The sequence below is a fragment of the Octodon degus genome, unplaced genomic scaffold (genome assembly GCF_000260255.1).
Source record: "Octodon degus isolate 3935 unplaced genomic scaffold, OctDeg1.0 scaffold00208, whole genome shotgun sequence".
Classification (NCBI taxonomy): domain Eukaryota; kingdom Metazoa; phylum Chordata; class Mammalia; order Rodentia; family Octodontidae; genus Octodon; species Octodon degus.
The window spans coordinates 3705553-3720615 of record NW_004524784.1 but is presented as its reverse complement, the minus strand read 5'-3'; the positions used below and the strand labels follow the sequence as shown (position 1 = coordinate 3720615).

Here is a 15063-nt window from a genome sequence, read left to right as displayed (position 1 = left end):
TGAAAGCCTTCTACTCTTAGGCTAAAATAATATATCATAATATAATAAAATATATAATAAAATAGGAATGGAAAAAACAAAGATTTTAACACATATCTACTAACCTTGAACTATACTGCTAATATAAGAAATATGTTATAGTAGCACTAATTTTTTCATGTGATGTGTTTTCTTTAGTTTCCTGAATTATGGCAGTAATCCAATTTCTACTAATTTATTGTAAAACAATTTAGAGTAACATTTTCAAGTAGCTTTCCATAGATTGTTCTCATATAATTGTATAAAAATGATAATGCATTTGTCAATTTGTGAAGCTAATTTGACCTTTTGTTCTATAGAATTGTCAACTTTACACTTTATAGGTTTTAATGGCCACTACAGTGCCTGTAATTCATACTTTCTAATTCTCTTTCTCTCTTTACTTCCTCCAAATTTCTAATGTTCCTCTCTGCTATTCATCATCCAAAGAACTACCTTTTAAAAGAGAAAAAAAGCAAAACCATGGGACTTTGTACCTCATAAAAAAGACAATAAACCTCCCACAAGAAATGACTTATGGACTGGTAGGTGAAAGAGCCAAAAGCTTGTGAGTCATGCTTTGTATTCTCACTGCCTCCTCACTTTCCGCCTAGTGTGTTTTGTTTCTGTACAACTAATAAATGCATGTTCAAAGCTTTTATGTGGGGCACAGATACAGACTCTGCTCTCAAAGGGAAGAGACTAGGGTCCAGGAAGAAGAATGTCTAACAGCATTTTATAAAGAAAAAATATCCACAACAAAAATCACATTTTTGGGATTCCTTGTGAAGGCATTAGTAACTCTCCAATATATAAAGAAATAAAATTTTATACAATTAGGATTTATTTAATTCTGGTAAAATACATATATCATAACAATTTACTGTTTTAGACAGTACAATTTAACTGTCTAAAATACAATTTAATACATTTAAATACATATATATATATATTTATTGTCAATTTATTATCACTATTATCTGGTTCTGGTATATTTTCATCACACTCCCAAGAAATGCCTGGTATATTAAGTGGTCTTTCTTACCCTGCTTCTTCTCCTAACTCCTGGAAATCACAAATATACTTCTGTCTCTATGACTTTCCATATTATACCAATTTTATCTAAATAGTATTTTAGAATATGTAACCTTTTAAGTCTTTAACTTGGCATACTGTTTTTTGAGTCATCCATGTTGTAGCATTTATCAGCATATTACTCTTTGTTATGGTTTGTGTTTAGATATCCCCCCAAAGCATAATGCAGTCATGAAGGTGGCTGAATCTAGAATTTTTGATTCATTGCCCACTGCTGGGATTATGGATGTGAGTGATACAACCATCCTAGGATGGCTGGTCTACATACAATACAAGAGACATGAAGAGTCCTCTCTCTGCTCCTCCCTTCTTGCTCTTGCTGCTTTTCCTGTTTGTGTGTGTGTGTGTGTGTGTGTGTGTGTGTGTGTGTGTGTGTGTGTGGTACTGGGGATGGAACTCCAGACCTTGCACTTGCCAAGCAGGTGTTTATGCTACTGAGCATCTTCCCAGTCCCACTTTACATTCTGAATTACTATTTCTTTACAGTGACTACTAAAAAGTGACTAGGTAACTAACTATAACACCTTCTTTGAAAGCCTTCTACTCTTAGGCTAAAATAATATATCATAATAATATAATAAAATATATAATAAGATAATAGGAATAAAAAAACAAAGATTTTAACACATATCTAAAAAAAATTATTGCTCCTGTGCCATGTGCCACTCTGCTTTGCAGCCAGCTAATTATGGACTGAAAGCCCCACAAACTGTAAGCTAAATAAACCTTTCCTTCCTTAATTTTGAGCATCAGGTATTTTGCCTCAGCAATGAAAGAAAAGTAACCATGAAAGAATTTGGTATCAGAGAAGTGGAGTCATTGCTATGGCTATACCTGATCGCATGGTTCAAGAACCTTTGGGAATGGCTTGTAGGGAGAGTGCAAAGTTCAGAGATCACCTGAAAGAGTAGAGCTGGAACACGTTAGACTGTTCTGTGTAAGAGATTCTGGTCAGAGCTCAGAAGATCAGAACCTTTTTAGAAATTCTGCCAGTAAAGACCAGGTTCAGGGAGTTTCTCCTGGGAATGATTGCATTGGCTGTTGGACTCCAGATGATGTGCATTATGGATTGGCAGAAAGTTTGTCTGCATTTTTCTCAAGTTGAGAGACACTGCCTGAGATTGAGATAAAGGGCAGCAGATTAATTCATCTTGAAAAAAAAATTTTCAAGGCAGTTTAATGTTGAGGGGTGGTACGGCTTTGGGCTATTGTTGGGGACTTTTAGACAACTTTGTGTTGGGAATCAAGAGCAAAGAACCCAGCAGAATGATTTAAAATGTGAGTATGTCCAGAAAAGAAGCTCCAGCAAAGCTACAAAGATAGAGTTGATGAGATCTCCATTGATGAGAAGTAAAAGAACAGAAAAGATGTCTGAGGGTATCACAAGAAGCAAGTCTTCACCCTTTGCAGTCTCAAAACTGCAAAGGTGAAAGAAAGACTGCTTTGAGAAGCTGCAGAGCATCATGTTCCACAATGGTGGTGGCTGCTACTATGTGCCAGAATAGCAGTGGCACAGATTAGTTTGTCCCTCAGTATTGTATTCAGAGTGCTCAGTAATCCAGGCACTTGAGCCCTACAGTCAAGGGGAAAGAAGACTGACTACTGCTCCAGCTTGCAGCAGATCTTAGCAGCATCCACATGGCACTGGTTTTAGATACATGAAGAATTCAAGACTTATGGGGTTAAGAAGGCTTCCACCAAGATTTCAGAAAGGCCTGGGAGGTCAGGCAGTGTGCCCCTGAGAGGGCAATATGTGAGTCTGTGAATGAGAAATCAAAGGTGCACTGGAGACTCCAGAAAGCTGGAGAAGCCAAGAACAGATATTATCTAAAGAAAGATGCAAGAAGGGAGCAAAGCAGGCCTGAGAGAAAAGCCACAGGAGCTACATCCACCAGAAGTGCCACAGGGGCAGTGCCACACAAGGACTTTGGAGCTCACAATTTATCAGCTTACTTTGGATGCTCCACATCAAACTATAGGACTTAATCTTTGTTCTACTAGATGTTGGACTTGCTTTAGTTCCACTACTTTGTATCCCTGTTAGTAATTTTTGGAATGGAAATGTTTATCTTGTTCCACTCACAAGTGTTTCAACTTCTCATTTGTACAGGGGCTTACAGCTAGGAGTTTGACTTAGATCTTAAAGATAGGATTTAGACTTTTCAGCAATGCTGAAACTGTTAGCACTTTGGTAACCCTTAGAGGTGGACTAAAATGCCTTTTGCATAAAAGGATGTACAAGAATCTTTGGGGGGCCAGGGGTGGAATGTTGTAGTTTGTGCCTAGATGTCCCCCCAAAGCCTCATGCAGTCATGGGGGTGGCTGAATCTAGAGTGATTCATTGTCTAGTGCTGGGATTATGGGTGTGGGTGCTATAGCCACCCTAGGGTAGCTAGGGGAATAGTCAATATAAAGGGGAAAGTCTTCTTTCTCTACTCCTCCTTTTTAGCTCCTGCTCTTTCTTTTACTACCATGAACTGTTACTCCTCTGCCATTTGCCCTCAGCCATGGAGCCAGCTGACTATGGACTGAAACCTCAACAAACTGAGCTAAATAAAGCTTTCCTTAATTTTGCACACTGGTTATTTTGACTCAGCTATGAGAGAAAAGTAACCAAGTTATTCTTTTGAATGACTGTAATAGTTTGTGTACAGATATACATTTGATTCACTCCTCTGGTGATGCACTTATTTCCACCTTTTGATTAATGTGACTAATGCTGCTCTGAATATTTGTACAAAAGTTGTTTTGGTGTATTTTTTTTAAACAGGACTGAGGTTTGAAATGCAGGACCCATTCATGCTGGGCAACTGCTCTATTACTAAGCTACCTCCCAGCCCTTATTATTTTTTGAGACAGTCTCTTCAAATTACCCATGGTGGCCTTGAGCTTATGATGAGTTTCATACCTCACAAGTACTTAAGATATTATGATAAACTAATTGAGTAGGATCAATACTCCATGACCCTAACTACAGGATCCTTAAATCAAATAATGGCACGATATAAAAATGTAGAATAGTATTATATAGGAAGAGAATTTATTGGAGTACTTTAGACAATGCCTTAAACGATTTTACATGTTTATTTACTTAATAAAAACTGCTTCATCACACTTTGCATTAAACATATTCTCACCTTTTACCCTTGCTTCAAGGCTGTTTCCTGGTATAGTACTAAAGTCCATCTATGTCTAAGACTGTTCAAAGCCAACTATTTGTTTGCCCAGGAGTCCTACAGCTTTAGGAAGTCTTAGCTTCCCTAAGATAGATTCTACAGCTTTCTTTAAAATTCCCGTATACATTATACTAGTTGTAGTGTGACTTTCATACCGGAGAGAGAAAGAAAAGAGCTCTTCAAAAGGACCTTGAACTGGCCTCATGGTGGCCATTCTTTCTTTGAGGGGCACTACAGATATAAAAAATAATAATAATAAAATTCCCGTATAAAAAATTCCATGTATAAAAATACTCACTAAAAACAATTTCCTAAAAGCATTTCAATTACCTCTTTACATTAATAGACAAAATCTGCATATCAGCCCCCAAACAAAATACCCTACAAATATTATTCACAGTTCATAAAAAATTTAAGTTGTATTAATACCCTAAAAGCTTACAACTATGCCCAAACTATCAATTTATTTTCCAAATCTCAAACAATGTAAAAGTTTTTTTCAAAAAAAAATTCTTAAATTCTGCTCTGCTACTGCATAGGAGAGAAAGTTATGGGAGAATGTCTCTCTTTACAACTGTTTCTACTAAGTTGTTGTTGTAATTGGCCAGTCTCCCAAGTGCCAAAGCAGCAGTCTGTTGAATTATTGGGATCATATCGAGAAGAGGCCTCACCAAAGATATTACACCTGAGTTAAGTTTTGAAGAGCAGAAATAGGGGCTAGGGAGATGGCTCAGTAGAATAAGCATGTTGCCTAGCAAGCCCAAGGGTCTGAGTTCAATACCTGGTTCCATAAAAAAAGAGCAGAAATACACAAAATATTTTATTTTTTTGGTGGTACAGGGATCAACTCAGAACCTTGCACTTGCCATACAAGCACTTAGTCCACTGAGCTATCTCCCCGGCCCCAAAATTTCAAATGTAAAAGTAAACATACAATTCAGTGTACATACGTAGATAAGAAAACTAAGGGTAAAAGTCAATAAAAATAGGAAGTATCCACTAAAACCTAGTAAGATAGAGTTCGAGTTTGAACCTTTAATTCAGCAACTAATTAGCTATGTAACTTGACAGGGTTGTAAAGAGGAGTGGAGAGAGAAGAGGTAGCGTATAGTATAAGGCCTAGTGCTGGCCAGCAGAAAAGGGGGCAAGGTAGGCTTTCCCACCAGATCCTATCTTCAAGGCTCATTTTAGGTCTTTTTCTCAGTGAAGTCTTCCATTTGATCTTCTCTCTCATTCCAGTTGAACTTACAGCTTATTTCAGAAATTTTATCAGGATTGCTTTCTTAGCCAAAGGAGCTAACAGGACCTTTTAGCTAGGGACTCAACATTCATAAAAAGCTACATGAATATTATTGCCAAATAAATTCCTTGAGGTAAGGAAATATGTATATTACTAGTGCTCATACATAATATTCATCCTAGAATAGAATATGTAAGCAGTACAACACAACAATAAAAGTAATATATTTGCAAAGCATTTACCATATGCAAGCACTGTTTAAGGGCTTTTTTCTGTATTAATTCACTTATCTCTCATAACCAATCCAAAAAGTAGACATTATTAGTATAACTATTTTTTGGATGAAGAAACTAAGCTGAGAAAGCTAAGTAAATTGTCACACAAAATGGTAAAACAAGGTTAGAATTCAGACAATCTTTATTGATAATCTTCAAATAATATGTACTGGAATTTGAGGATTAGAGAAAGAGACTCCAATAAAACTTACATTTTGGTAAAGTCTGCAAAATGGTCAACTGCTAGTTTTGCTTTATTGATGTTCTTCAGAATACAAGGTTACAAGAAAGGGAATGACAGAATTCAGACTAGAACAAAATACCCCACAGTTTTCTAGACTTAATCTATACCAGTTTATTAAACTCATTATTTGTCTTTAAAAACAAAAACTGGTAATGTATAAAAACAATTATTATCTATGTTCTTTTATCACATTATATCTAGAAACATTTAAAATAGAATTTAAAAAAAATTCACAGTAACAGTTATGATTAGACCAAAATAAGAGAAACAGTGCCACTGGATAACATAAAGGAAACAATGTTTATCACAGACATTTTTGTTTTTATTTATTTGTTTTGCAGTACTGGGGATTGAACTTGCTAGGCAGGCCTTACTCTACTGAGCTACGTCCCTGGCCCCTATCAAAGACACTTTTGATACTATGACTTGTGCTTTTCAGAATTTCTAATTTCATTTAGTCATAATTTTTATGTCTGAGGAGGGTAGATTAGATCTTCCATAAGGCCAGAGTTGCCAAGTGTGAACTCCACACAAGCTAGTTAGCTACAGGTGGGACAGAGCTCCTGCACAATGTTTTTAGAGGGCCGTGGAGATAGCTCAGCAGAATAAGCTCCTGCCTAGCAAGTACAGGGTCCTGAGTTCAATCCCCAGTACCACAAAAATAAATAAATAAATAAATAAATAAATAACCCAAAATGTTTGTAGATCTTGCTTATTTATGTATTTGCGTTTTTGATAACTTTTGATCTCACAACCAAAAGTTTAAAGCACGTAATAAGATATCAGAATAGCTACCAAAAGTTGACACAGGAAACCAAGCAGGGTAGCATACTCCTGTAGTCCCAGCAATCTAGGAGGCTGAGGCAGAAGAACTGCAAATTTGAGCCCAGCCTGAGCAATTTATCCATTTAGCCAGACCTTGTGCCAAAAATAAAAAAATTAAAAAGTTCCAACATTTACAATGAGCAAAACCCTGAAGTATCAGTTTGAAATACCTTTGTTGGAATAATCTTCTTCAGTGAATGACCTTCAGTAAGGCTTAATTGAAAAAAATTCTCAAAAATATTGCCTCAGGCAGATAGCTCAGCAGACTAAAGCATCTGCTTAGGCCAAGTGCAGCAGCTGGGGTTCTGTCCCCGGCATGCTGTGCTGGCCCCACCGTCAGGGTGCGCTGAGAGAGCAACTGAGACTGGATGTGGTGACACATGCCTATAATCCCAGAGCTTGGGAGGCTGAAAATAGGAGAATCCCTAGGACTCTGATCTATGTAGTAAGACTCTGTAGACCCTGTACTAAATATATACCATTCAAATATCTAGTTCTTAATTGCCTCTTAGTGCTTCATGTCCGCAGGTGCCTTTTTTTTTTTTTTTTTTTTTTTTTTTTTTTTTTTTTTGTGGTACCGGGGATTCAACTCAGAACCCTGAGCTTGCCAGGCAAGCACTTATTCTACTGAGCTATCTCCCCAGCCCCCCAGGTGCTTTTCTTTAAAAGGACGTTCTTACCATTTACACAGATTAAGCATAGAGACTGTTATTCTAAATGTAGGTTAGTCCTACAAATATAGATGTACAAGAGGAACTCCATTAATGGTGGAAGGAAGAGGGAAAAAGAGAGCAAAGGGAAAAAAAGAAAACAAAACACCATATATAACATTAAAAAGAAATTTCAGAGGTCAGGGATGTAACAGCAGTCTCTACTCAGTTTGTTCAAGGTCCTAGGTTCAATCCCCAGCACAGCAGGGAAGAAAAAAAAAAAGACTTTTTTTACCTGCCTGTCCATCAGGAATTCACAGTCCACAATGAGTGAATACATAAAAATTTTCAGAGTCCATAAATAACAGCCAATAGCTGTCACAGTATCTACAAAACAAGTCCTTGGCAAGAAGCTAGTATCACTAAAGATTCCAACAAAGGCCCCAAATGTACTATTTAACAGTATATTCAAGGGGCCGGGGAGATGGCTCAGTGGAATAAGTGCTTCCCTGGCAAGCGCAAGGGCCTGAGTTCAATCCCTGGTTCCGAAAAAAAAAACAACAACAAAAAAAAAAAAACAGTATATTCAATAGTAGAAATAAGAATCAAGGGGCCACTAGCCTTCTAAGGTCAATTAAGACTCAGGACATATGAGAACTTGTACTGCAACCTCATGTACCTCGGTAGTGTCCCAAATTTTCTGATCAAGAAGATTATGGGGCCAAAGAGGAAAGTGATCAATGACATAGAGTGGGCCTAAGGAGAGTCACATGGGGAGAAGATACTCTCTCAGGCTTTCACAGAGAGCACATTGGCCAAGCATTGGCCGTGACTCATCCACATGGCTGCACTGATAAAGGTTCTACAATCTGAGGTACAGGATCTCAGGACAAATCCTGAGGGCATTCCACTGACCTTCTCAGACCAAAAAGCTACAACTCTTGTTGCATAGGTCCTGCTTTACCTTGGTTCTTAACCATCCAGCAGAAAAGTATGAAGATGAAATTATAAGAAATAAAGCCATGCTGTTAAGTTGAGCTGTGGGGGACTCAGGTCAATAATTTCTGACATTGCCAGTTAAACAGAAGACCCAATGCTATTATGGGCTACTGGACTCTTTTAGAATATTTTGCTGAGTTTACACACCTATAATATTCAATAACGGAACTTAGAAAAAATGGGGTATACAGATGAATGTCCATTTTGTATCTGTGTATTCAAAGTGGTTGGGATAGATATATAGTTACATTCTGTTAATGAATAGAATGATTTGTTCTAATGGTGTCTGTAAATAGGATCACAAGTCCGCATCTTGTACAGCAATTAACCACTAAGAAGAATATATGCAGTGTATTATTTGTTGAAAAATAAAAATAAATAAATAAATAAAGAAAGAAAGAAAGAAAGAATCAAGGGGCCAGGGAGATGGCTCAGTGGAATAAGTCTTCCTTGGCAAGTGCAAGGGCCTGAGTTCAATCCTTGGTTCTGCCAAAAAAAAAAAAAAAAAAAAGAAATAAGAATCAAGGACTGGCACAATGGCCCAGTGGAAGAGTACTTACCTAGCAGGTATGAAGACCTGGTGCCACCACAATCAAGCAATCAATAAATAAAGACTTATATATCATACTATTAACACCTATAACCAATTTGGTCTATTCTATAAAAACTAATATGAAGTGAAAATATGTACAATATCCTTTAGAACAGCAGGTTTTTCTGGGGATTTTTGGTGGTACTGGAGATTGATAGCTTGTGCATGCAATACAAGCAATCTGCCACCTGGCTACATCCCTGCCCAAAACAGCAGTTCTGTAAAAGAATCATAGTTCATATACATAGTGAGATATGTCTTAAGTATATTATGAATGCTACTAGGAACTCTTCCTTATAATAGCATATGGAAGTACTAAATAACATGAAATTTTTCACCTTATTCCATAAAAATGCAATTTAAAATCATATACATATATATATAGCTTTGTTTCGTTTGAGACAGGGTCTCTCTAAATAGTTCAGATTGACCTTGAGCTCACTTATGTAGCCAAACCTGGCCTTGAACTCATGCCACGTTGTTCAGCTACCATATATTATTTTCTTAAATCCTGAAGCCATTCAATTGCCTAAATTAGCAAAATACCTTTATATAGATGCATAAAGTATTATGCAAACTTTATTCTTAACTCTTCAGAACATGCACATAAGTATTGACCATGTTTTTACTATAGTTTTTTGTAAAATATTATAGACTTCACTCCCAGTTATATAAACAACGGGTTGAGAAGAAGTGTATTTTATGTAGCTAGCCAGTTTAAAAAGAATTTTCTTGGAATTTTTATTAGCTTACTTCAGAAGACCTCCTGACAGACTTAAGAGTGGTCTGTATTCCACTATGCCACAAAATGTTTTCTTATATTTTATAACTAACCAACTACCTCCAATTGCTGACATTTTATAATTGGTACAAGTAACAATGTATTATCTTTACTACTGCAGTCATGTGTTGTTGATTATTCAGAAAGAAAGTACCAAAATTCATTTTTAAATAGCTACAAGATGTAATGTTTCAGAGATAGTGTTTGAGGGTACATAAAAAGACTTTATAATGAATATTAAACTTTTTAATGTTCTCTTATGTGTTCCTTTAATTTACAAGGAATAAACCTAAATGAGAAAAAGCCTGCAACATTACAGACACTTTGCACAGTAATAGTTTTGATTAGAAATCAAATTTATTCTTTAATTATTCTGAAGCAATCTTGCAACACATAAGTATGCCAAATTCTCTCATTAGTACCTCAAAAATACAATAAAAACCACGAGATTTAAAATCCAACAAAAATTCATGGATAATCTTCACCTTTAGTTTCTCTTCCACATATAATAATTCCAATTTCTCAGCAAGAGAATTACTGTTTGACCAGGGTTCCTACATAGAAAATGTTTTTCATATCACCCTGGATCCTTAATACTACACATTTACCAACAGTGTACTAGAGGAAAAAGAGAAAACAAAAATCGTCACGTATAATTAGACAATATGTCAAAGTCAATATAAAATGCATTGTACAAAGTCACTATCAAAAGGAAGATATTAACCTGAAAAAAGTGATGGTAATATATAACTGGTACACACATACTGTGATTCATTCAAAAGCATTTTAAAATCTGTGTTGATTCTTAAAATTTGAATGATTAAGCTTATTGACTACTAAATACAAGATTTTATAATACTTATTATTCAATGAATAAATATATTGAGGTATGCATGGTCAATCTCTAAAGCAACTAAAGGAATATTTAAATCAAATCTATGTAGTATGAAATAGGTTCAAAATAAACTCAGGAAAAGAAAAAAAGTCTTAGGATGGCATCAGGAAAAGTTACAGGTCATATTCTTTTGTATTCTATTTCTCCATAAGACAGGGCATAGGTGTATACAGTGAAATCTAAATTGCATATACTTTGGTGATCACTTAGTTTACTGGCTGAATTAAATTCCATAAGATGAGTGCAGTGGTTCATAGTAAGTCCCAGCTATTTGGGAGACTAAGGCAAGGGAATTGTTTGAACGCAAGGAGGCCAAGCTGGGCAACAAAACAACTCTATGAAGGAAAGGAAGGTTTTTAGGGAGGGAGCTGTGTACTCTGTATATTAAAATTTATGTATATTTACATATTCATTAAATTTCTAGAATATCAATTATTTTCCCATTTTAAAAGTGACTTCATATATATATATATATATATATACACAGTCCAAAAAGTAAATCTCTGTACATAATAAGTGCCCATTCACAAAGGGCAATATAAATCAAGGAGAAAAAAATTTTTAAAAAACATAAAATGCTCTCATCAAATTAATTTGTTTGTATGAAACACCTTGTATCCTTGTGTGAAGTACTGTTCTGGGTACTGTGATGGGTATGTGTGCATGTGCATAAATATACACACAACACATATAGAATAAAGACAATCTATAGGAAACAACTACAAAATATTATCAATTCTAAAATAACTTTTTTAAAGAAATGGATAAATTCTGATGGCTAAGTGATTATCCATGGTTAAGGACATCAGGAGGCTCCTGTAGCTACAAAAGGACAACACAAGAGATCCTTACAATAATGAAAGTGTTCTGCATCTTGACTATAGTAATGACAGAACAAAAGACACACAGAGAGACAAATTCAACCGAGAGAACTTGAGCAAGATCACTGAGTTTTTATCAATAGCATTAACCTGGTTCTGATATATTGAAGTTTGAAAGAGATTATCATTCATGTAAACTGTGTATTATTCCTGACAAATTCTTTTGAGTCTAAACTATCTCAGACTTATGTTTTAGAAGATAAAAAAAAAGAACTTTATGTTGACTATATCATCCCCCCCCCAAAAAAAAAGGAGAGCGAGAAGGAAAAGCACCCAAGGAATAAATATCAACATCCCAAGGACAAGAAATCACCACATAGGGCAGTAGTAATTTCCCTCAAAGAAATTCAAATTAAAATGAGGTCTAAATATCCTTCCTGTCCATATGTCCTCTATAGTGAAGATGTGTTATACTAGTTTTAAAGATCCTATCCAATGAACTGAACATTTCTTATCACAGAGTAATGATAAATTGCTACCTTACCATTCAGATGGTGGTGAGATTATCTTTAAACCCCCCCCAAAAAAAATAGAAAGAAAGAGGGAAGAGGGGGTGAAAGGGAGAGACTTAATTGCATTCAGACTGAGGGATGGAAAGTGTCCTAAAGATTGCACTAAGCCAGATTTTATTTTTACCTACTTAGCCTCTCTTGGACAAGATTCAAGCAGATCATGTCACTTTCACTAATCCAAGACCAGCGACACTGTAACTCAGTCTGAAATTTTTTGCTGTAAGGCAAGGCGACAAAAATCAGCCCCCCAAAAAATGGGTCGGATTAATGGAGATTCCCTTCTGGGAATAAAGACTTCTAGACAATGCCTACGGCCTGACTCAATCTGACAACCTGTCAGACGCCAGAGAAGCCCGAAGAGGAGGGGTCACGTCCAACTGGAAGCTTCACCCTCGCGGGCCCGCTCCTGAACACCGGAAGCCGAACGCTTCTCCAGCCTTCGCTGGGACTGCAGGAACTCGGGGGGTGACCCCCACAACGCACCGGCGGCCCCGGCTGAGGCGAGGGCCCGGCCGGCGCGGGGTCGTGGGGTCGTGGGGCCGAGGGGCCGAGGCGAAGTACGGGCCCGGACGCGGTTCCGGTGAGGCTCACCCGCAGGCTGCGGCGTCTCGATGTTTTGGGGCCTGGTCGCCTGCTCCACCACCGTCCGCTAGAGCTAGAGCCCGGCTCTCTGTACTCCTCCAGGCCTGAGGGAGGCTCGCCGGGTAGAGGCCCCGCCGCCAGCCCCTCCGGCGCCGCCCGTCCCCCGCCGCGGGCCCTCCCTTGCGGCATCCGCTTCAAGGTTCACGGCGCCCGCAGCCGCCCTCCACCCGCACAGGCCTGTGTCCCGCGATGCACCGCCCGCGGACGAAACCACTGCGGCGAAGACTCGGCCGCGAACGCTGGCGGCTTCCGTGTGTAGCGCGTCGCCGGCCAGCCGACCTGACGGAACCAGCTCGCTGCAGCTCTGGGCTCGGCCGTCCGGGCGTGACGTCACCGGACGGCGGGCGAAGACGGCCAATCCCGGGGGCTCCGGGTGCGGGGCTCCCCGCGCCACTCTGCAGGGTGCTGGCGGCCCCGGCCGTCGGGTGTCCCCGGGGAGCTCCCAGCCCTGTGGGGTCGAGTGAGCTTAGATAGTCACGAGAAATCTCATTCTCAAACAGTGCATAACCTGACAAATACATGCTGTCAATGCGACCCGAGAGTCAGTATTGTCCTTTTCAGTCCAGCTCTTTATTTACCTAATGTCTCTGACTTCAAGATTTCTGGAAGGTCACAAGCACGTGCAGACACCTGATTACTTGAAAGTATTACTTTTAAGGATTACTTGAAAGTATTGTTTCAACACTCCTAGAGAAAAGCAGAGGAGGAAATTATAGGCTAAATGTCCTCTCTCTGGTAACTTTTTCCAATGACCAATATGGCTGTTTCTTCATTTTTATGTGGTCTTAAAACCACATTTAAAACATGGTGTCTTTTTAATTTAGGCTTCATTTTGCTTCTGAGCAACACTCTCTAAAGAAAAAACGAGAGACTCTTTACCTAGAAAACTACATACCTCTAATTTACCTGAAATCTTTATGCAGTTTCTTCAACAAAATTTAAGTACTATATTTAGTTTACAGAATTTAAGCACTGTACTTAGTACTGCACTTAGCTTGTCTTTGAAAATTGTATACCAAATGTTTCAATGACAGCTACCACATTAAGTATTTGTCCATCAGAAACCACAATTTCACCAGGTGTCAAATGGGCAAATAGCTATGACAGGGTAAACTTGATATCTCTTCTTCACTAGAAAGAAGCCTGCAAAGCTAGCTGGTGCTGTACTTATATTTGGGGTGAATCCTCTTTTTAAGATCTCACCTTGATCTGAGCTATCTGATGAAGTCATGATACTTTGTGAAGCCCCCAAATAGTAGAGGAATGGGCCATCAATCAGAGAAAGGAAAAAAAAAAAAAAACAGAGAAAGGAAATGTGTTCGGCCAGACCCCCAGAGTAGGCATGTCTTTTTGCTTAATAGGCAGCAATAATCAAATCTACTTAATTCTAGACCATAGATTCACAATGATCTCTGCATTGTCCTACAAGAACCAGTCCTTGAAAAGTTGTGTGTTCCTACTTAGATGTGTTGGAGGAAACACTGAGTAAATAATTAAAATTGCAAATAATTTTTTGATTCTTTATTTTATTGTGCAGAAAAAAAATCCAACTAAAATGAAGAGGTTCTATGTGTAGTTTATCTTTAAACAAACAATTCAAATTCCCTACTAAATACCCGGCCATTTTTAGTACTTGCCTTAATATGTATTTTCTACTTTTAAAGTGTTAAAACTTTTAATAGTGAAAATAATTCAACCTATATACAGAAACTGCACAAAGCCTACAGAGGCTACAATGGCTACAAAGTTTAAAAACTTAAGTTCAAAGGTGTGAGAATTATTTTAAACTATACAGTGGCATTAGTAAAGTGCTCATGAGTTAAATCACATTCTTCCTGACAATACAATATAGAATACCTACTTCAAATCTGAAATTGGACATACCAAAGAAGTCAGATCTTTACTCTTCTAGCTTTTGAAAAAGTATTTTAAATTAAATGGAGAAATAGAACATTCATAATATACATGTAAATGATGCAATTATTATTTAAATGCAAAATATGGCATATTACTGACAAGATAATCAATCTATATATTCTGACCCATTTCAGCTCTCTCTGAAACAAAATACCACTGATTCACAAAATTAAATGAATGTTCCATGATCAGTTACATACTCTTAAACCAACAGCTAAACACTGAAAAAAGAAAAGAACTGAGAGATACTACAGTATTTATTAAATGGTTAAAAGATTACTGTCCTTAAATTACCAACTGATTTTAGAGATATACAATGTA

The 15063-nt window shown here is 37.5% G+C and overlaps 1 protein-coding gene and 1 non-coding gene across 2 annotated transcripts in view; one reads left to right on the top strand and one right to left on the bottom strand.

The window, feature by feature from the left end:
• Spag6 (sperm associated antigen 6) overlaps positions 1–14056 on the bottom strand; it is a 75050-nt gene extending 60994 nt beyond the window's left edge. Inside the window, 5 exon segments of the mRNA XM_012517728.1 lie at positions 3649–3657; positions 4773–4974; positions 12775–12832; positions 12950–13290; positions 14029–14056. Coding sequence (XP_012373182.1) covers positions 3649–3657; positions 4773–4974; positions 12775–12832; positions 12950–13290; positions 14029–14056 — 638 coding nt within the window.
• Positions 4391–4528, top strand: LOC111813644. Its single transcript, XR_002818837.1, has one exon. It is a non-coding gene; the product is annotated as a small nucleolar RNA SNORA64/SNORA10 family (small nucleolar RNA).
• Positions 14057–15063: the final 1007 nt, after the last annotated feature.